The 22,558-nt window shown below is 55.8% G+C and overlaps 2 protein-coding genes across 14 annotated transcripts in view; both read right to left on the bottom strand.

Annotated features, from left to right (window-relative positions):
* Nucleotides 1-5,207, bottom strand: part of SLC7A6 (solute carrier family 7 member 6) — a 38,404-nt gene extending 33,197 nt beyond the window's left edge. For 5 of the 6 annotated variants that reach the window (XR_014238010.1, XM_082369907.1, XM_082369904.1 and 2 more), the window contains exon 1: nucleotides 2,197-5,207. The gene's annotated coding sequence lies outside the window, so the exon portion shown is untranslated. Of the gene's footprint in view, nucleotides 1-1,486; nucleotides 1,667-2,196 lie in introns of those variants that run through there. The other variant, XM_082369906.1, reaches the window with a different exon arrangement.
* A 136-nt stretch (nucleotides 5,208-5,343) lies between these two features.
* On the bottom strand, nucleotides 5,344-21,682 carry PLA2G15 (phospholipase A2 group XV). Of its 8 annotated transcripts, none has more exons than XM_082369940.1 (7): nucleotides 21,571-21,682; nucleotides 20,145-20,453; nucleotides 12,766-12,922; nucleotides 10,243-10,361; nucleotides 9,894-9,992; nucleotides 9,271-9,495; nucleotides 5,344-7,254 (listed from the first exon to the last, which is right to left on the bottom strand). In XM_082369940.1, the coding sequence occupies exons 2-7, from the start codon at nucleotides 20,338-20,340 to the stop codon at nucleotides 6,743-6,745; spliced, it is 1,308 nt and encodes a 435-aa protein (XP_082226066.1). In that variant the 5' UTR covers nucleotides 20,341-20,453; nucleotides 21,571-21,682; the 3' UTR covers nucleotides 5,344-6,742. The 8 variants fall into 8 exon arrangements, with proteins under 8 accessions (XP_082226066.1, XP_082226070.1, XP_082226065.1 ...); XM_082369944.1 differs by having other exon boundaries at nucleotides 9,271-9,370; nucleotides 10,247-10,361; nucleotides 20,145-20,381; nucleotides 21,571-21,658; XM_082369939.1 differs by having other exon boundaries at nucleotides 20,145-20,381; nucleotides 21,571-21,658.
* Nucleotides 21,683-22,558: the final 876 nt, after the last annotated feature.

The following is a 22,558-nucleotide window of genomic DNA, read 5'->3' on the forward strand; positions in this document are numbered from 1 at the left end:
TATTTTTGGTTTGTAATAAAAATATGTCCACAGTCAGACAGGGAAGGAGGCAGACAGGAGACTATCAGGCTTGTGGTTTCCCACAAATTTGTCAGGAAAGGAAAATCAAATATAAGAACTTTTTTTTTTTAAAGAAATTCACGTTCTTTTATTTATTTATTTATGACTGTGTTGAGTCTTCGTTTCTGTGCGAGGGCTTTCTCTAGTTGCGGCAAGTGGGGACCACTCTTCATCGCAGTGCGCGGGCCTCTCACCATCGCGGCCTCTCTTGTTGCGGAGCACAGGCTCCAGACGCGCAGGCTCAGTAATTGTGGCTCACGGGCCCAGTTGCTCCGTGGCATGTGGGATCTTCCCAGACCAGGGCTCGAACCCGTGTCCCCTGCATTGGCAGGCAGATTCTCAACCACTGCGCCACCAGGGAAGCCCCCAAATATAAGAACTTTTAATGACAATCTGAGACCAAAGTTGGGAAGCAAAAGCCATTAGCACACAGTGGGACCTCAGCAATGTAGGCAGCCTGGGCCGTTTCCTCAAGGGCCTCCGAACAAGAACAGAGAGTTGAAAATGATCTCAGGAAGCGCTCACAGGCTTTCAAAAGTCTGCTCCTCCCAGATCTTCAAAATCAGGGAGCAGCTCTCAGAGATAAGCACCAGATGGCTGAGCATTCTGCTAGCCCGGTGCTAAATTCACCGGTAGTGCTTTTTCTTCCCCATCAAGGGCAGAGACTGAATTCTTTTTACCAAGCACACATTCCAGTGCACACAAGAGGTATTCAAAAACAAATGTTAAATTAAATATTGATTCCTGCTTATCACTGGCTATATAACACAAGTGGTGCCCAGACTGTTTGCTCAGTGCTTTGTGAAGAATTCTCTTAATGTTTCACAAATATCGCCTTCCATTTACGACATGAGATGATCAAACAAGATGACAGGATGTGAAGACACTAAGAAGAGCCATAGTAGCAGGAGCACACACCGTCCTCCCTCCAACAGGCCAGTCTCCCCGCGGCCCCAGGAAGCTCTGCTCAGGTGCTCACATCCTCAGGCTCGTCCCCCGGGCCTTTACTCATTTTCAGAGTCTCTCCCACGCAGCACAGCTTCTTTTTCAGCACCAGACTCACACTGGAGTATCTCACACGGTCTCTTTCACGTTCACAGGGTCGCACTCAGGGTCACTCTGACCGCGGTCTCTCTCATACTCAGTCTCTCACAATCTCCCTCTGAGTCCCTCTCACACTCATGGAGTCACCTCCACACTAGGGTCTCTTTCACACACACACCGAGTCTCCGTCACACTAACAGCGTCACCCTCACACTCTGCGTCTCGCACACTCAGGGTCACCCTCAGACTGACTCTCTCACACACACAGACACACATAAACACACAGCGTCCTCCTCACACGCTCAGTGTTACACTCCTGGAGTCCCCCTCACGCTCAAGGGCCCGCTCACACGCACGGCGTCCCCCTCGGGCACGCGCTCACTCGCAGCGTCTCTCACGTGCCCGCGGCCCGCCTGCCCGGTGCTGGGCTCCGGGAGCCGCATCCCGCATGCAGCGGCGGCGCAGAGTTCGGCCCCAGCAGAACGCGGCCCCGGCCCGGCTCCCGCGGCCCTGCTCCCTCGGCCCGGCTCCCCCGGCCCCGCTCCCACGGCCCGGCTCCCTCGGCGCGCTCGCCCGCGGCCCGTTACCTCGTGGTGGCCCGGCGCCCCGGGATGCTCGGTCGCGCTGTCACCGCCACAGCCGCGACCGCTCAGGCCCCGCCCCCGCCACGTCATCCGCCGCCGGATCGCGACAGCGCGCGCCGCGTCGGGACAGGGCGCCTGGCTCCGCGCGGGGCTCGCGGGAGGCGGCGCTTCCGGGCCCCAGGGGGCCGCCGCGGCCTCTGGGATTCCGCAGGCCGCGCTCAGGCGTCCGCAGGTGAGGTCCCAGCCCCCGGCGGGCCGCGACCCGGGCCCAGCCCCATAGCCGACTGATTGGCTGCTCCGACCCTGGAGTCTCTCGGGGCCTCCGAGGGACTCAATACGGGGACGCTCCCGCGGGGACCTCTAAGTGCCCCCCCACCCGGTTCCTCTGTGGCCCTTGGCCTGGGCCGCACTCCCGGGGGACCCCATACAGCTCACACGAGGAGCTCTAAACAGCCTCCATACCCCGTTCACAGCCAACCCTCCGCCTGGAGACCCTAAGGAGACAGACCCAGGATTCGTCCTCCGAGTCACAGCTCCGACCACCGTGCATCCTTTAAGGTCCCTACAGACACATGGACACCGCTGAACTTCCAGAGCCAACTCCAGGCCTCTGGGGCCCAGGCTTGAGGACAGTTTCCAGTCCTCATCCTGCCTGACCCCTCTTGGAGCTGCACCCTCCTGTCCTCTTCCTCTCCCTGTGGTTGCTCCTCCTCCATCTCCTTCTAGGGCTCCTTTTCCTCTGGTAGCTCTGGGGCTCTGTTTAGGGCCTCCTGATCTCATGGAAAGCTGAGCCCTACCCCTTAGCTTCCTGTCCACACCTCAAGCCATGATTCTCTCCTGGGCCATGGAGTCATTTCCCCCCCGACACGTGTTCATAACTACACATCCTCTGGTTCCAGACTGCCTACACACAAACCCCTGCTCCCCACCACGTAGTGACCCAGCAGGAAATGGGCAGCACCCTGAACCCTTCCTCCTCCTGCTCCCCCAGGCCCTATCTCATGGTTTTCTTCTCCCCAGCCGTAACAGCCTCCCAATCCCTAGCCTGCTCTCTCTAACCCATCCCCACAGGGTAAGAGGTGCTCCTAAAACACAGATTGGAATGACTTCGTATCTCCTCTGCCTAAAAACCCTTCCATACTCCTACCTATAGACCTGAGGTGATGATCCTTGAAGAGCGTTCACTGGTGCTGCCCTCCTTGTGCTCTCTGCTTGGAATACTTTCCCTAAGTGTGAATGAGAGTACAGGCATAACATGTCTTATTGCTCTGCACCTTATTGTGATTCGCAGATGTTGCATCTTTTATAAATAGAAGGTTTGTGGCAATGCTGTTTTGTCAGATGATGGTTAGCATTTTTTTGCACTAAAGTTTTATTTTTTTTATTTTTTATTTTTGGCTGTGTTGGGTCTTCATTGCTGTGCACGGGCTTTCTCTAGTTGCGGCGAGCGGGGGCTGCTTTTCGTTGTGCTGTGCGGGCTTATTGCAGTGGCTTCTTTTGTTGCAGAGCATGGGCTCTAGGCACGCAGGCTTCAGCAGTTGTGGCTCGTGGGCTCTAGAGCACAGGCTCAGTAGTTGTGGCGCACGGGCTTAGTTGCTCCACGGCATGTGGGATCTTAACCACCGTGCCACCAGGGAAGTCCACTAAAGTATTTTTTAATGAAGGTATGTACATTGTTTTTTTAGACAATGCTATTGCACACTTAATAGGCTAGACTATAGTGTAAACAACTTTTAGATGCACCAGAAAACAAAAAAAAAATTCATGTGACTCAGTTTACTGCGACCTTCACTTTATTGTGGTGGTCTGGAACCAAACTCACAGTATCTCTGAGGTATGTCTGCATGCATATATTTGGAGTCATTAGAATCTGACCCTTTGCCCCCTGGATCAGTTCCTCCTGCCTTCCTGGCCTGGCAGAGGAAGGGCTCTGGACACTTGTGTCACTCAGTAACAGCCAGTCCACTTGTCCTTGTATCAGCAGCATACATGACCTACAAGCTCTCAGAACCTCTTCACTGTCTCACACCCAGTTACAGCATCCTGCCAGCTGAAAGCCGCCATGAACCAAGCACTGAATCAAATGTTCTCCAAAACCATCAGTGTTCCTCAGGGCCACCCTACAGTGTACATTTATTCATCCCCATTTTTCTTTTCTTTTTTTTTTTTTGGCCGCGTTGGGGCTCTGTTGCTTTGCGCGGGCTTTCTCTAGTTGCAGCAAGCGGGGGCTATGCTTCGTTGCGGTGTGCGGGCTTCTCATTGCAGTGGCTTCTCTTGTTGCAGAGCATGGGCTCTAGGCATGCAGGCTTCAGTAGTTGTGGCACACAGGCTCAGTAGTTGTGGCTCGTGGGCTCTAGAGCGCAGGCTCAGTGGTTGTGGCGCACGGGCTTAGTTGCTCCGCGGCATGTGGGATCTTCCCGGACCAGGGATCGAACCCGTGTCCCCTGCATTGGCAGGTGGATTCTCAACCACTGCACTACCAGGGAAGTCCCCATCCCCATTTTTAAGATGAGCAAACCGAAGCTTAGGGAGGTCAGGAGACTCCCCAAGCTACTTGGCTAGAGGTGGTAGAGCTCAGATTTGAACCCCAGTCTGCTGGTCCTGAAGCCTGCTCTGACTCCATACCCTGTCTCTACAGCTGTGAAACTGAGGGTAGAAGTGGGGTTGAAACAGATCAGGGGTGAGAGGGTGGCAGCAAGGCCATGAGTGGGTATGTGTCAGGGCACTAAGAGTCAGGCTGGGCAGGACCTGGGGGTAAGGGTTTACTCCCTTTCATGTTGTCATCCTTTTTACCAAGGCCAGCGATGCAGCTGGACCTATGTATTCCTAGGCATCCTAACCCTCTGGGCCACCCATTTTTCCAGGTCTGGCCAATAACTGGTGTAGTGAGAAGATTCAGAGCACCCTCTAGCGGCCCAGGGTGTATTGACACCTAAAACCCAGGCTGGCCAGGCTCCTGTGGAGAAGGCAGGAACTGGGGCTCCCACCACCCCCACTGGCCTCCAGCTCTGGGCTCTGCACCACAGACTTCTGGCCTAGTCTCCATCCTTACACACGTTTTCCTGTCTCAGACTCTGTGTTCCTCTGTCCTTACCCATCTCCATTTGGTCCCCAGTCTCTCAGTCCCTATATCTCCGCCCATCTTGGTCTCTCTCCCTCCCTCCTCAGTCTCACTCTGTTCCCAAAGAGGGACAGATGGCGGGCAGATGAACTGATGAAACAAAGTAGAAGGGTAGCATCCTAAAAAAATTCAAAGGATGCTGAGACCTGCAAGCTGAGGGAGGACAGAAGGCTGGGAAGGAGAGTCCAGACAGGGTTACCGTCAGGATTGTCCTTGGCTCCCAGCTGTGGGGTGGCATTTGGGGCCTGTTGACCAAATAGGAGTGGTGGGGTGGGGTGGTGGGCAGGAGCTTCATTCCAACAGGAATGTTTCAGGTCCTGGTTCTCAGTCCTAGGAGGGGAACTAGATCCCAGGAGAGGGGGAAGGAGGATGAAACCCAAAGAGGTGCACAGGAGCCATGCTTTGGTGCTGAGAGAACCCATCAAGGCCCCAGAAAGGTCATGTTCTAGCCTCTGATTACCTGCCTTGCTAGCCCCCTCACCCTTCCACTGCCTCCTTCCTCTCATGCTCAGAGCAGAGGCTAGGCCAGGGCACTTTACAGCATCCAGAATACTTTTATTGCCAGAATCGAGGTACAGCCTGCTCAGAGCCCCATGTGGGGCCCACCACTCAGGAACAAAGGGAGAGACAGATGCTGGGTATGAATGCAACAGAGAAAATTCCGCTTCATAGAAACCTTGTAGGAGCGAAGCACAGTCCAGCCTGACTGTGGCTTTGGGGCTCCACCCCAGAGGCTAGACCCAAGTCTTGGCCTTTAGGCATTGCCCACTTGGAGACCACCAAGGCAGATCCACATCCTCCATCCCTGCTATCACAGGGAGATCCATGCAGCACCTCTGGAGCAGGAAGAAAACCCCTAGGGGGCCCCGAAGGCCCCTGGCTCTCTCAGGGGCCCACTCAAGTTTCTGGGCGAGTCCCTGCTGACTAAACACCACTGAGCTGCCTGGTGGGGATGGGTGCTGGGCAGAGTGGGCAAGAGTCCTACCTCCTCTCAGTCCTGTGCCAGCCCATGTGAATGCTAGAGAGATCCTGGGCAGTGGCAATGTGGTGGAGGGTCAGCAAGAGGGCAGCTCAGTGTGGCTCTGATTGGCCTTGGCTGCTTCCTTGAGTTCTCTTTCTTCATGAGTACCTAAAGGGCATGGCACCAGGCTCTGCTCTCATTCTTGAACCACAGCCCCAGGGCAAAGGGAGGCAGCATCAATACTGTGGGCAACAGCCCAACCAAGGAGATCAGGGCTCCTGGGACACAGCCCCGAGAACCGGGGGGCCATCTGCTGCCCAGCCCTGAGCTAGGCTGTTCTTAGAAGTAAGGGAGGTAGGAGTGAATGCCCCAGGGCCTGGGAACCATGGATAACATAACAACCCACCCCTGCCTGCAGGGGGAACCGGGCTGCCCCCAGAAAGCCACAGTCACGCTGTGTGAGCAGCTAGGCCACAGCAAAGACAGCAGCTCCAGCCACCCATGGCCAGTAGCAGGCCAACTTGTGGCCAATGTGTGAGAAGGTACACCCTAGGGACCAGGAGCCCAACCTAGGGACCACAGTTCAGTAACATCCCTCACAAGAAAGCTGAGGAGCCAGGCCCTGGTGGGCGAGTGTGAAAAGGCCACAGGGGTAGGAGGAACACAAGGCCCCAGCACTGGGGATTGGGGCCAGGTGCCAGCCAATCCACCTGCGGAGCCAGTCCTGAGGTCACAATTCCACCATCAGCAGCATTCTTTCCAAGGGTCCCTCAAGTAAGTTCAGACTATGTCTTCCTTCCTCATTCCCAGAGAGGAAGGATAAAAAACCCAGCATTTCCCCACTTCACAACCCAAGATCCAGGGCCTTAGATGATCAGTCACAAACTGCTCAACTCATGTGCCATGGTTGCCCCAGAGGCCAGGAGAAGCAGTGGTGGCCAGGCCATCCCAGAGCCCTGCCCAGCATAGGAATCAGGGCCCGAGGAGCACGCGTTTCAGATAGGCCAGGGTAGTGGCGTTGGCCAGCATCGCGATGTGCTCGGTGCCCGGCAGTGCCTGCAATGACACTTTTTGCTCCTGGCGGCCGCGCCAAGCCTGGCACTGCAGGGCGCTCTGCAAGTTCACAGTGCCGTCACCATCACCAAAGCAGATTTTCGGGTCGCGGTCCGGGAAGCTTTCATAGTAGAAGGAGTCTGGCGTAGGGACACCAGTGCCGTAGAGGCAGTGCAGTCGCACGCCAGGTGGCACCATGGCCTCAACCAGCCCCTCCGTGTCCTGCCGCATGAGCCAGCCGTCTTCGAAGCCGATGTCCTGGAAGAAGCGGCGATAGTCCTGCAGCGTGTAGTTGGCTGTGGGTGTGTGCACGAAGACCTTGTTGGGTGACCAGGTGTAGTTGTAGGGCAGCAGCCAGCTGGTGGAGACGGCAGACCGCTGCTGCTCCCGGATCTTCAGGGGCCCAATGACCGGGATCCGGTTGTTGTCTCCTGCGGATAGAGGGCTCCAGTCAGTCTGTGCTCGGGAATGCAAGCCAGCTGGGCAGCATGCTCACCGCCAGGGCCCCTGCCAGCCCCCAGCCGGGGCCTGGCCAGCACTCTGGCATCTCTATGCTGTTAACGCGGTGACAACTCCCCTATTTCCCTGTATTTTTGCTCTATCTAGGAAGCACATGACCAAGATTTGTTTCTTTCCTTTTGCATTTTGTCACCAGGGATTTAGGCAGCACACGCCCACAGGGTGATTTTATGGTAAAAACAATACCTTCCCCAGAGCACTTATCGCACGGCCTGTGGGTACTGACCTTGTCACAGGTGAATCAGCAGGTGGGCAGCCCAAAAGACACAGTCCTCTTAATCTTTTACTACATTGAGCTATGTAAACATTTTTTCCCTTCCTAGGCTCAGACCTACATCCAGCCAGCCCTGGTCTCATCCCACCCACCTGCCTGGCACTGACCTGGGCAGCCAGGCCTGCAGGAGACAGGGCAGGAGGGGAGGCTGCAGACAAAGTGACAGTCTTTCTCACATAGGAATGCCAGCAGCACAAACGCACCCACCAGCCAGTGAGATCGCCAGAGGATGAGCTGGAACTTGGGAACAGGGGCCTCTGCCCGGGACCCACGGCCACCCATCACCCCACCACTGACTGCAGGCCTTCAGCTCTGCCTGCTGGGGCCTGGCTCTAGGAGCCCTCAGAAAAGGGAACCCCTAGCTAAGGTCCACGACTACCACCCGTCCTGTCCCACCCCCACTCCCAGACTGCCAGAGCCTGACAGCAGTCTCCCAGAATCCGAGGCAAAGCTCTAAGGCAGGGGTCCCCAACCCCAGGGCCGCGGACCATTACCAGTCCGCGGCCCGTTAGGAACGGGGCTGCACAGCAGGAGGTGAGCAGTGGGTTAGAGAGTGACGATTTACCTACCGCTCCCCATCACTCGCGTTACCGCCTGAACCATCACCCCTCCCAAGCCCCCCGCCCCCTCCGTGGAAAAACTGTCTTCCACAAAACCATTCCCTGGTGCCAAAAAGGTTGGGGACCACCGCTCTAAGGGGACTCATGGGGAAGCTCTGAAAGGGCCAGTACCTGAACTCCACCATGGTAACTTGTCTCAAACTCAGAAGGGCCCACATCTCTCCTTTCAGGTCCAGGCTGGACAGAGTAGGTAGCTGTGATGAGTCCTCACTATAACTGGATTCACTGTCCAGCTAATCCAGGGTCACTACTGGGAGAGGACTGATCACAATGATCATGTGACCAATAAGCAGGTCAGGCAGTGGCAGTCACTTGAGGAAGAAAGCTCATCAAATGCTTGGTACAGCCCCGGCTCACAGCTCCTAAAGTGAGCGGTCATGGGGCTCACATCCAGTCCTAGCAGAGGGAAGAGAGCCCTGGGGCTACAGCTGGTATGTTCTAACAGTCATGAAAAGGCAGGTGGATTGGGGAGGAACAGGGAAGGAGGTGGTTTTCCCAACTGCCAAGCAAGCAGGCCCAGACAAATCTGCCCCTGCTTCCTCTCTGTGTGGCCCACAGAGGCTCCCTGCTGCCACAGAGGGAGGTGTAACTCATAAACAGGAAACTGTAGCCCAACCTTCCTTCTCTGGGGCGAAGGTGGGGATGAAGAAGTGAGGATGGGGGTAAGAGAGAGGGAGAAGGCTCCTCCAGAAAACTTTGGATCAAACCAAGTTAGGCCAGCCAGGCCCAAGCTGTGTGAGTGTGTGTGTGTGTGTACACATGTGCCCTATGACCAACGGTTATGCCACTCCGTGTACATGTTGTAAGAAACCTACACAGATAACAAGAGTCATCAGCTGGAGAGGTGAATTTAGAAGTAGTGTTATATTCTCTTTTAGAAAGAGATGTTTGGAAAAGAATACAACTCTGGAGAAGGAAGGGTCCTGACCCAAGAGAAGAGACGTGAGGGTGGCCCAGGAGGCCACTGTAGAGGGAAAGAGAGTGTGCCATCTCTGATACCAGCACCCCCCATGCTGGGCCAGGCAGGGTCTTACCTGAGGCCAGGACGCGCAGGGTCTTGGCCACGCCCCCCCAGGGCGGACCCAGTGCCACAAAGGCATGGATATACTTGTCCTTCCAGGCCTGTGGCTGCTGCTGCAGAAAGTAGAGCGTGTACATGTTGCCCATACTGTGGGCAGCCAGCACCACGGGGCCCCCATACAGCTGGTGCATCTCCTCGATCATCTCGCGGAGGGCCAGGAAGTAGGGCCCGTTTTCATCTGCAGGCCAGAGCCAGGCGGGGGTCAGGCAGGAACGGTCCTTGGGCCTGAACCACTGACTGTGTCTCAAGCCAGACCCAGGACTAGGTGGGTGGGGAGTGTGTGAAAATCCAAGTGGGGAGGGTCTGGTTTCCCCTCAATTTCCATGAAGGGAGAAGAAGCTCCTTTTCCCCTCCTCAGCCTCATTATCTCTCCCCAGGGCTCAGAGGCCCAGAAATCCTGGGCTGAGGGTGGGGGAAGGACAGGACAGATTGACCAGGGGTGGGAGCTGTGATGGCTGGGCTGGATGCCAGAGACCCGGGAGTAGGGAAAGGCCCAGGACCTTTGGTGGCTGTGATCTCCTCCTCCCCAACCCCCTCCCCCATGACCTCAGGGAGGAAGTGAGAGCAACCACTTACTTGGAGCTCGGCGCCAGTCATAGGGGGCCCCCCGCACGTCCTCACCTCGTGTGTAGCCCCAGCCCACAAGGTTCTCCACCATGGTGTGGAAATAGGAACCTATAGACATAAATCCATAGGATTAGAGAGAGTACAGTCATTGTCAGCTGCCCACACCACGCCTGCCAAGGAGACTGTGACACCTACAGCCGGGAGATCCCCGAAGGAGTGCTATAGGGCTCTGTGCCCACACTGATCAGAGACGGTTCACAGGCTACCCCCACTCAAACCAACAGGGCTCCTCCCACTCTCGGAGTCCATCAGAACCTCCATCCCCATTCCCTGGGGGCCATGAGGAAGGGCTACACACCCACACTGCTTTTGCTGGGGTCCAGGAACTCCAGTGAGAAGGTCTTCCCAAAGCCAGGGACACGCACATCCACACCATCAGGAAACTGGGTGGTGCGGGACGTTCGGTTGTAGACCAGCCTGCCAGGAGGGGATATTGAGCCAGTGACCCAGAGGTGACACCTAAGTTGGTGTGTCCCAATACTGTCTTGTGTCCTGAGCCATATTCCCTTCCCATCCTCAGGTTTGGTCAGATGTATAGGGCAGACCAAAAAGTAACAAAGCAAATTTGTAAAGCACAGATCAGAGTAACCACATCCAAATGAGGACCCCACCAAGGCTCACTCCAAAGACTGACTCCAGGACCCCTGTCAGGCAATATTCTCTTCTCCTCAATGTCACCCATACTGTCTAATGCAGGTCTTAGATATGGTTGGGAGAGGGATCTGGCTGCCAGGCCTGGCTCTGCCACGAACATCACACCTGACCCCAAAAGGCAGGCAGCCTAACTTCGCAGGCTCCCATTGCTCCATCTCCATGGATCCAGCTCCTGCCACCCACCATAAAACAACACAGGGCAAAGGAGATGATGAATACAACACACAACAGAACCAGACAGAGAAACCCTGAGTAACCTGTGGCTGCTGTGTGAGTGGGTGGGCAAGGTCTGGAGACATGATGGGGACAGGGTGGTGGAAGACAGGAGGAAAGCCTTGTGCCAGGCCAGGAACCCTGCTCTGGCCTCCCTTGATACTAAGGAGGCAAATGTGCCTGAGAAAACACAGGCTAGACCTGCAGTCCCCAGTGGTCCTGAGTCCCACCCACCCTTAAAGATCAGCCACAGAAAGCTGACAAGATACCCAACACTGGCCCAAATAAAAGTCCTGGGGACCCACTCTCTCCAGGGCAATCTGTAGATCATCCCAATGGCCACTCAGCAAAGTTCTAGAAAGCCAAAGCACTCTGTGCTGGATGCAAGTCTAAACAGGTCAGAGGCCCAACAAAGGTAGATAAGCCCCTCTCAGTATCAGCCTGTACCTCCAACTGGCAGTACCTGAGACCATGCTTCTGCAACAAAAATAGAAATGCGGATCAACATCCCAGAAATAACCCTGATCGCACAAGGAGGAGGAAGGAGTCAACAAAGCAGGTGTCATAAACAACAGCGAAAGGCAGGGTGCCCAGAGAACCAGCTAGAACCAGCTAGTGTGTCTCCAGGGGAAAAAACAATCTTCATTTGAAAGACTCCATTCAGCTCAAATATTTATTGAAAACCAATTGTGTTTCTGGTCCTACAGCTTTAAAGATAAAAGAGACACAGTCCCTGCCTTCAGGGAGCTCAGGGTGGGCAGGAACCGTAGTTCAGAGGCACACAACTCTGGGTTCAAATTCTAGTTTGTCACTTATTAGCTGAGTGACCCTAAGCAATTTTGTAACCTCTTTGAGCTTCCAGATTTCCTCATCTGTAAAACAGGTCTAAAAACAGCACTTGTTTCACCGGATTGCTGTAAGACTCAATGAAAGAAAGTATGTAAAATGTATAGTGTTTGCATTCAATAAGCAGTAATTCTGATTACATGATTATCTTATTATGGAAGAAATATCCTAGGAAACAATGTTTGGCAGGCAGGGAATGCAGGTTAGAGGAGCAGGCATGTGGCCGGGGAAAGGGGAGGTTAAGAGCTCTGGAGATGGACTTCCCTAGTGGAGAAGTGGTTAAGAATCCGCCTGCCAATGCAGGAGACACGGATTCAAGCCCTGGGCCGGGAAGACCCCACATGCCGTGGAGCAACTAAGACCGTGCGCCACAACTACTGAGCCTGTGCTCTAGAGCCCATGAGCCACAACTACTGAGCCCACGTGCCACAACTACAGAAGCCCGCGTGCCTAGAGCCTGTGCTCCACCACAAGAGAAGCCACTGCAATGAGAAGCCCACGCACTGCAACGAAGAGTAGCCCCAGCTCACCACACTAGAGAAAGCCCGCGTGCAGCAACAAAGACCCAACACAGCCAAAAATTAAATAAATAAATAAATTTATAAAAAACAAACAAACAAACAAACAAAAAGAGCTCTGGGGAGTGGCAGGGAGACTTCACAAAGGAAGCAGGCTTGGGTTTTAAAGAGTGAATGGGAGGGAGTTTATCAGGCAAAGGGTGTAAAGGGTGATTCCAGGCTGAAAGAACAGCAAGTGGAAAGGAATCCCCAAGCAGCTGGAGGGGGCAGGTGTGGCCAAGTCAGAGGCAAGGGAAAGGGTGGGGGCCAAGGCGAGGCTGTGAATAGGGGCTGGAGCATAGAAACCACAAATAGGGCCTGAGGCACTGGAGAGGGTAGAGACAGGAGCAGCAGGAAAGGGAAGAAAGTTCTGTCTGGGAGAGTGCCAAGGTGGCGTGGACCAGACAGAGGAAATGGGAAGGGAGAGAGGTCAGTGACCCTGAGCCTGAGATAGATGTATCTCTTAAGGCGCAGATGAGATAGAAATGGGCTCTGGAGGCGTCTCTAGACCGGGTCAGCGAGCAGCGCCCCACCTGTGCCCCAGCCCCCACCTGATATTGTCAATCCAGCAGTCAATGATGACAGGCAGCAGCAGTTCCAGGTTCAGCCAGAGTGTGAAGTAGCTGTCTGTCCTCTTGGAGCAGAGGTAGTGCACGACTGTCGGCTTGTCCAGCTTTGCCTCCAGCTGGTTGCCCAAATCACCGGGCACTGAAGGGGGACATAGAGCATGAATGAGACCCTGCGCCTGGCAGGCTGGAAACCCAAAGGCCTTCTACCCACGGCTGTTCCAGGCTGCAGAGTAGGTGATACCTGTGGGGCTCCTAGGCACAAAAGCCTTTCTGTGTTCCCCATTTCTTTGATTACAGGAAACAGGCTTCATTCAGCCTCCATGACCTTCCCTGAGTTCCAACTGGCAGATTCATGCAGTTGCTAATTAGGGAAGGGAGGGGATGCAAGACAAAGGAGAAACAGTCAAAGAGAAACCATAGTGCAGCCTTGGGGCAAGGTCCTGGTTCCCCATCAAGGGATACACACAACAATATCTTTGAGCTGTTTGGCAGATACTGAAACCCCCACCAGATGGGAGAAGTCAGTGGTTAACGGGTTAACGATGGTATGCTGCCCACAAGCAAGCAGACCCCAGGAACGCTGGAACCAGAAGGTTGATGATGTTGACTCCCACTCACCTCACCACCAACCAATCAGAAGAATGTCCATGAGCTGATCACACCCTCTTGAACCATTACTATCAAACTTCTCACTACCCTCTCCAAGTTGGGACACAGAGTTTTGAGGGCATTAGCCCGCTGTGGCCCCCTTTGCCTGGCAAAGCAATAAAGCTATTCCTCTCTACTTCACCCAAAACTCTGTCTCCGAGATTTAATTCAGTGTTGGGGTACAGACGGTGGTTTTGGCTTCATAGGCAGGGTCTTGTATACTCTGAAAGAAGGATTGGGAAACAGGACAGAGCACTGGGCCACTTAACCAGCCAAAAATAAATGCAAAGAAGGCACTCCAGGATAGGCTCTGGAGGGGGGCAATGAACAGAAACAACTGAGAGGAGCAGGCACCTGCCAGCCTACTGAGGTCCTCAGGGCTTGCTAAAGGCCAGAGCCCAGAAGCTAAACCCTGCTAAAGGTTCCAGAGTGCACCCCACCTGGAGGGCCCTAGCATCTTGGCACACCTGTGTTGGAAATGGCTCTCTTGAAGCAACATACCATTCCAGCCACAGTCCAATGGGGGTGGGTGTGACCAGGCTCCAAGGATGACTTCACTCTACTTATTCAGTCTATACAGAGCCCTGGGGCCCTTGTGACACTCAAACCCATCCCCCGCTCCCCCCTTGCTTCACTGCCTAACATTCAAGGCCCTTCACAGTCCATTTACTCCCAGTGACTTTTCAGGCCTCACCTGCTCCCGCATGCCATTCTCTTGACACCTTCCAAACCCCATTTAGGATCCAGTGTTTGGCTCTCGAGGGCATTCACTGGCCTCCAGCTGTGAACACAGCCCTGCAGAGGGCACGCCCTCCTTGTGCACCATCCCACTGTGTCCTCAGGGCAGCCATGGGAGGGAGGTGTGGCACCTGCATTCACCTCCCTTCATGATGTGGTGCAGAAGTGGGGAGTCCCCAGCATGACAGCCTCTAGATGAGATGCTTGTGGACTAGACAGGGCAGTGAAGAAACCTTGGTCACTGTTTCCACCAGAGAGGAAATAGCTGAAAGAGGAAGTCACCGGATCTGCTTTGCCTGGCCAGGCTGTGTGGCCTCTAAAAATACCAATGGTCACTTCCTCGGTCCCTCTGTGCCTAGAACTAGATAAGAGCCATCCACATGCCTTTCACCTCAAGTAACACTGGGAAGAATATCCTTATTATGCCTACTTTACAGATAAGGAGACTGAGGCTGGGAGAGGTGGAAATAGCTTGCTATAGTCCCTTCCCCCACCCAGGGCCTTCAGTATCCCTTCTCTGGCCTCTGCTTCCTCTACCACCAATTTGAGTCCCACCCACAGAGACTGGTCACCCTTGGATGCTGATCCTCTGATGGCCAAGGTTAGGTCCCTGCTCTGTGCCCAGGAACAGCTTGTCTGCTGCCCACCATGGGGTTTCCCAGGATTAATGCCAATAGCCTCACTCTCTGAGAAGCTGGGCAGGTTACGATTCCAGTTGCTCAGTGCCTCTAGGTACAACCTGAGGCTCCTCTGCTGTGACCTAGGACAACTAAAAACTAAATGAATTAATGAGTGCATTTAGCACCAATACAGGTGAAAAGGTCTAGGACCAGTCCGGTCAGAGACCACACACTTCCCAATGCCACACCCTTTATACTCAGTACTCCTTAGGTCCACACAAGGCTCCCTGCAGGCCCCCAAGACAAAGTCCAGATGACCCAACCAGTCACGAGCCCTGCACCATCTAGTCCTTCCCCCACTCCATTCCAGAGAGCCTGGACTGCTTAGCTCCCTCCCTCTGATACGTAGTTCCCTCTGCCTGGAACTCTCTCCTGGACTCAGCTCCAGCTGCGTACTCCAGGAAACCTTCCCTGACTCGGTCAGTGGATTCTCTGTGCCTGCCCAGCACAGACCTCACCTCTGGGAATCGTCCTGCAAGCTTAGGGAAGGCAAGGCCAAATCTGCCCAAACTCCATGGTGAACCTGGGCCCAGCATTCCCCGGGAGCATTTCCTGGCCCAGAGCTCCTGGTGGAGGACCCCTGGGATCACACTACCTGCCAACCCTACCCTTCTGTGATCTGCATCATCCCCATTAAAATACTCCCAGCAGAAAGAGCATGGGGGTCATGCTGCAGCAGACTCAGTATGTAATGTATACCTCAGCATGCCTCTGCTTTTAGGAGCCCTGGATGGCCACCAACACACTAGCTCTTCGTGGGAGTGATGGCCTGAATGAGGCACCCAAAGACCCCAAGACAGAGGTCTCATCCCTGCCACACCCACCACAAGGAAATACTACTGGCTCCTGTACAGTTGCCTGGGCCAGTAGCAAGGAGGAGGTAGACAGGGGAGGTTGCCTAGCCCCAACATAGCGTAGTCCAAGTAGGTCTGGCAGGAGTAAGGGTACAGTATGACATCTGTTCATAGCCATTGTCTCAACCCCTCCCTCTGTCTATAGCCATCCTCAGATTCCCTTGGGCCTCCTCCCTCAGGCCCAATGCCACATATTTGATAAGTTAGGGGAAAGCCCTGGTGGCAGGTTAGGAGAGCAATCCTTCCCCAGAGAGCTCCCTTTCAGTAATGCCCTCTGAAACGTGTCGGGCTGGAAGGGTGGAGGGAGACAGCGTCCAAGCCAAGCCCAAGTCAACGCTGAGGCCCCTGGGGGTCAACTCCGAAGCCACCCTACCTCCTACCGGCCCTCAGGAGTGGGGCCAAAGAGCCTCGGTCTTTCCAGCTAAAAAATGGGGATGAGGCGAGGCTTGGGAATGAGATGAACAGGCGTACCGATGCGCAAACGCGTGGTAACCCGCCCACTTACCCCCATATTCTATAGGGTAAGGTGACAAGAGTTTGACCACAACCGAGCCCAGCATAGCAGGAAGTGGACGGGCCGACCCAGGTGACAAGACAATCACACGCTCCCTCACCCCGTGCTTAGAGCAGATGCAGACAGCCCCGCCCGCACCCCATCCAGACGGACGCACGAGCGAATGGACCCACGACTGGACGCGCGCCTCACCCAGCACCACCGGTGGCGGACGTCCAGCCGGGAGCGCCGCATCTGTGAGCATCAGGAGTAACAGGAGGCCACTCGGGAGCAGGGCGGCGCGGTAAGGGCAGAGGCGGAGGCCCATGGCAGTGACCGCAGCTCCAAGTCCGAGGTGCGGATTCAGCTCTGCGGTCTCGTGCCTAGGCCCGGGCGGCGGCGACGCGCTTAACCCCGCCGCTTGCAGCCTTCACAGCGGCCGGGCCAATCAGGATCCGCCTCCTGAAAACGGCCTGCCAATAGGAACTCTCCTTCCCAGTCGGAGCTCGCCGCCCAGCCCCTACTCATCCCTGGCCAACTCCCTTAACCGCGCTGCACGCCGAGCGCATCGATCTATCAAGGCTCAGCCTGGCTTTCGCGCACGCTCTCAGCTGATCAGACCCAGCTCGCGTCTGCTGGGTACCCAGCCCAGCCCTCGGTACCCTGAGTCCACGCAGCGCAGCCCTCATCCCCGATTCCTGGCGCCTCCTTGACGAGGGATCTAGAATGCGCCGGGCCGAATGGGAATTCAGGGTCCAGTGCTCGCCGCCACTGAACTACCCGGGTCAAAGCAAGAGGAAGAAGGGGAGAAGTGAGTCCCAAGCTGTTCTTGAGCCTAAGGAGACTGACCAGGACCTTTGGGCAACTCCCAAGTCGGTTCTTTGCACCCTGCCCCGAGGGCATCTGGGTTCAAGCTACACTGGCCCAGGGGCCACCTGCTGTCTGCCCGGGAAAGGGTCAGGTCAGCGTGTTTCGCTTCCCAGTGAGAGTTCAGTCCGCCTGTTTCAGGGTCTGGAGTGTAGAATCACCCCCCGCCCCCCCCCACCCGACTAAACTGTTTGCTCGCCGGGTTAAGAGAGGGCTTGAGCCTCAATCCTGCGCCAGCCCATCGGTTAGTTCCCCTGAAGACCGGAAGGGGTGTTGGGACCTCATGTGCCCCTACCACTCCCACCCCACGCGAACCGGATATACAGAGAGGACACAGACTTTCTGTGCATGGAATCGGGGGCGAATAGAGTGGGCAAAGATTTGACGACCAGTAATATTCTGGTACCATGTGTCATTCTGGAATGGGGTGACCAGCATGTTTGGAGACTGGAGGTCTTGATCCTTCACACACCCCCTCCTGAGAGCCAGTCAATACCCTGGTCATCCCTGGCTGGTCCCAAGACCTCTGTCCTGCCCCTTCCTCCCTCCCTCCCTCCCTTCCTTTTTTCCTCTTGGTCAATGGCTGACCCTTTCCAGCCTCTCTGCAGTGACCCTCAATGAATCTACTCACCATCTTGGCCTGCCCCTCCTATATTCTTTTAGTGAAACACATTCGTGGTTGGAATACCCTCCTCTCTTAAGGTCCAACTATCTCCCACCTCAGACCCTGGCCCAGTGACCCCCTTTCAAAACCCCTGCCTCCCTCACCTCCATCCCAGGCCCCAGCAGAGGGGCTGCTGAGGACCAATCTGGTGCAGGCCCAGTATGGGAGACCACAGAGACCCTTCTGCCAGGGCTAGGGACAGGCAGGAGTCCAGAGCCAAGGGTTACGTGGGGGTAGGGTATGGATCAGGACAGCTTGGGCTGCCTTGGACTCTGGCCACAGTCTGAATGTCTTGTCAGCCCTGCAGCCTCAGATGCCCATGGGCTCCTCAAAGTGTGGCCCTGTTTTTGGGAGCAGTTCCCTGTTGCCCCACTCCCATAGGCCCTGAAGATGATAGGACCATGGCCATTGGGGCAGTGGGTGCCAAGGTCTGGTCAGTAATAACCAGTGCTGGCACTATGGAGAGGGGTCAGAGGGTGAGGTTCCCTCATTTTCACCATGACCCCATCATTCACATGATCCCCTGGGCTGCAGACCCCGGGTCATCCTGGACTCAAGATACCTCCTTGAGTCTCAGACCCACAACTAGGTGGTCACCAAGTTCTGCCAGCTCTACCCTCCCAAAGCCACATTACCCTCATCTCCATACCAGCCTCCTTACTGATGTCCTAATTTATGCCCTTATTCCTGTGGCATGAAACATGAAATCAGGCCCCATCACTGTCCACCTAACCCCATTTATGACCCTCTCATTGCATGCATCATATGCATCTCACTCACAGTGAGTGAGGACCCTGGCGGGTATTCTGGTTTCCCCCAACTTCTACTCTCCCTCTTCCCCAACTCTCTCATCTCCAGCCTCAATGGCTTCCTTGCTGCCTAGAACAGGACATCCTTATTCTCCCTCAGGACTTCTGCACTTGTTGCACTGGGACCACTTTGCAGACCCCACTTTTGGGGACCCAACTGATTTAGGTCTCAGCCCAGACATGACCACTGGCTTTGAAGCAGCTCCTGCCTAGCTCCCATTAGAATATAATTGCTGGAAGAGCAAGCTCCTCATTTGTTCTCCTCGGTTACCACCTGTATAATCCCTGGCACACAGCAGGTGCTTAATATATGTTGAATCAATGAGTGATAAACCCCCTTCTCTATAACCCTCCCCCTTTCCAAGATAGGGTCCTGGTGCCTGTCAGACCTAGAGAAGAAGATAAGGGACTGAGAGGTCCACAGGTTGGATGTGAATTCTGGGAAAGAGGGAGAGTGTTCCTGAGGAGCAGAACATTCTGAGCAAAGGCTAGAGGTGGGACTGAGGAGCCAGGCCAGTTGTGGTATCTTCCTCAGGTGAGAATCCAGCCAACAGCCTCTGCTCTCCTCTGTAACTGGGCCCTCTGCAACCACCCCTCCCTCGCCCAAGCTCCAAGCTTCCCTACCTGAACCAGGTGGGTGGCTGGGCTTGGGGCAACCCAATCAACACCAGGGCTTCTAAGCTGGTGTGGTAGCCAGAGCTAAGTCTATTTGGAGGCAAATGATTCTCCCTAAAGCTCAGAGCTCAGCAGCCTCCTATTCCTCTGCTGCCAGAGCCTCCCTAGAGTCATGAGAGGCCAACACTGACCCAATCATGACAGAACCCTGGGGCAAGGGGCCCAGAACAGGGCCTCTAACCTGGTCTAGGCATCAAGGAAGGCTGCCTGGAAGAATTATTAGAGATGGGTCTTGATGGATAAGTAGGAGTGTGCCAGGAAAACAAAGGGATGATTAGGTAGGTGGGTTCTCCAGGCAGGGAGCTTAGCATGTGCAGCAGTCTGTAGACCAGAAGAATCACAGCAGTGTAGAGCACAGTGGTGGGTGAAAGTGGAACAGAGCAGTTTGAGGGCCCTGAACACCAAGCTTAAAATCCTGGCCTATGTCCAGAGAGCCAGGAGCCTCGAAGACTCTCAAGCGGGAGACAAGTGGCCTGGGGGGCGGTGTCAAGGGCTTCCCCTTTCACCTGGGGCGTCCTCCGGTCGAGCCTTCCAGTGCCAGCTCCTCCCTGCCCCGCAACACCTGGTTCCGTCTACAGAGTCAGGGCGCCCTCTGGTGGGTACTCAGAGGCTATTCGGCGGCAAAGGCGCGGAGATGCGAACCCCAGGGGAACCTAGTGCGCTTGCTACTCTGGAGGCCTGGGAGGTAAGGAAGGGTCGCAGCTGGCCCAGCTGGGGGCCGTTGGCCGCTGAGCGTGGGGATGGATCCGGGCCGGCGAGTGTGGATCGCCAAGCAAGCACCCAGTGTCGAATCCTCTTCGACAGCGGAATATTTCCCAGGAGGGAGCGAGGAGGTTGTTTTACACCATTCTTACACGCCCTGGAGGCCCACGAGAAGAGCCACACTCCCCTGGTGAGGAACCCCTCCCTGTATCTGCCCAGACTTTCACGTACCTGCGGCTGGAGCGCCGGCTGCCTTAGTGGCAGGCTTCCAAGGGCTGAAGTGAGGATGGGAGTCCACTAGCTTGCGGGCAGGCTCGCTGGACCAAGTTCCTTTTTCCCAGGTACCCGGAGTACGGTTTGGGAAAGGACTCTGGGTGTGCCGTTGGAGCCTCGCTGATTCCTCTCGCGTACCATACCTCCGATTCATTCATTCGTGATTCGTGAACACTAGCTAGTAGCGGTGTGGGGCTGGGGGACATTCATCAGTGAAATACAGAAATCTCAAACTACAGTGGGGACCCCTGCTAAGGAGGGATGTGCCTTGAGAGGGGAAAATTTGGAGGGAGGCCAGAGGTTAACTAGGGCAAGGGTGTGTTGGGAGGGGAGGAAAGGGCACAGATGACACTCTAGTGCAAAGGCCCTGTGGCCCCAGGGAAGGTTACTTTTCATGGATATGGGAAGAGAGCTTAGTCAACCATTCATTCATTCTTGAGCTACTACTATGTGCCTGGCAGGCCCAGTGATAGGCTCTGGGATTGAGCCTTTCCTCCAGGATCTGATATTCTCGCGGGTGGGTGGATGGTGGGGTAGGGAGACAATAAACGATTTATCTTGTTAGTAGCTGGTTTAGTGCTGGCAGAAAGGAGACATGAGAGCCGGCTGGGGGACAGGAGTGCGGGTTGTTTAGTATTAATGGTGTGATCTGGGAGGACCCATCTGAAGATGAGTAAGGGAGCTCAGCAAAGCAGGAGGCCTAACGTTGTTTTAACGAATTTAGTTTTTCAAGAGTCCAAACATCGGGAATTGTCATGTAGGTGGAGGCGGTCGGACAGGTGCACGGGAGTTTTGGGGGAGCCGCCCCACGCTTGGGGTTACTACCCCGCAGGGACCTGTACACGCATGAATGCCTCTCCAATGGGAATGCGCTCAGGACGGCACCTCGAGGGGGAGGCTTCCCCGGGAACCCGGCTTTGAGACCCGCGCTGAAGGAAGAATAGGGAAGGGCCCAGCGCGAAGGTCTAAAGGTTGAATGGATGGGGGCGCCAGGAAGGGTGGGATTTAGATCAGGTAGCGCCGGGATGGCCCGGGGCTCTGTCGTCTAGGAGCAGAGCCCAGTCTGGAGCCTGACAAGGGGCAATGCACGCCAGGGAAGTTTTAGGAGAGGCTGGGGTGCTGTTGGGGTGAAGTGCAATTAGTTGCAAGGGCGTGGCCGGGAGGAAGGCCCGATTTAGCCTGGCGCACGCGAGCTCCTGGCTGGGTGGGGGAAGGGCCTTACCTCGCAGTTGCGCCCCGCCCACCGAACAAATATTTGACATTCCAGGCTTATCTAGAGGAGGGTGGTACCCGAAGAGCGTATTTCCTCCTCCCCCCGGGCCTGATTGGCTTAGCGCCTCCGGGGGTGGGGTCAAGCGGGTTGGCAGTAGGGTGGCTGTCTTACCAAGGGCAGGGGAGCGTGGACATTCGCCTACACCGCAAGGGGAAGCGCTGGTCGCCCGAAACCGCTGGAAAACCAGTCTACTTCCCTCTCCCTTCCAGCCGCCGTGTCCCGGGCGCCCTCAGTCTGTTTATCCGCCAAATGGGGACGCGGTGCAGTTTGAATTAGTGGGCAAGGCCTCGGAGGCGCCTCCTCTACGCCGGGCTCTTTCGCTCTCAGTTGTCTGAAGGTCCGAACGTAGCGCCCAGCTTGTCCGAAAGCGTGAGGTGCGGCTCCCGCCCCAGTTCCAGCTCGGGCTTGGCAACCCTCTGTGTCTGCTCTTGCCGGGCTGGAGCCCCTTCTTCCCGCCGGATTCCTCTTCAGTTTCTCAGTCACATAAACGGGAGAATTCGGGAAAGTCCGGGGCGGCCTGGAAACTCGCCGTAAAGGAGCCTCACCAAGCCCGACAGGGCGAAAGTGTGCTGGGAGCCCTCCACGAAGGGCTGTCCGAAGAAGAGAAGAGATGGAGGATCTGCGGCTCCCTTACGCACATTGCACTTTTGCCTCTAGCCCCCACCGGCCAGCGCGCTCACATCTCCAGGCAACAGGCCTGTTGTCAAGGGGGAAGGGCGAAAACAGGCGGCAGGCCGCACGTGGGGTAGGGGTGAGGCTCCTTGCCGGGACCATCCGGCTCAGCGCCGGGGAGCCGCTCTCGGGAGCTGGGGCCGGGGGTGGGGGAGACGCGCTTCTAACTTTCCCCAGCACCGAGGCCTGCGCACCTCCGACCGCTCTTTGGCACCGCGGGCACTTCCTGGAGCCAGGGTGAGGCCCAGCCTTCGCACTTGTGTGCACAAACCCTGCCCACTGACCTCTGGTGAATACCCAAATGGCTCTAATGATCTCTTGTGCTTCCTGCCACCCTCCCCCAACCCCAGTCGACCTCTGGCGACCCCCCTACAAGCCTTTGGGTGATAACCTGGTAACTCTTACCGCTCCCTTTGACCTTGGGTGA

The sequence above is a fragment of the Balaenoptera borealis genome, assembly GCF_965194805.1.
Source record: "Balaenoptera borealis genome assembly, chromosome: 19".
Lineage (NCBI taxonomy): Eukaryota > Metazoa > Chordata > Mammalia > Artiodactyla > Balaenopteridae > Balaenoptera > Balaenoptera borealis.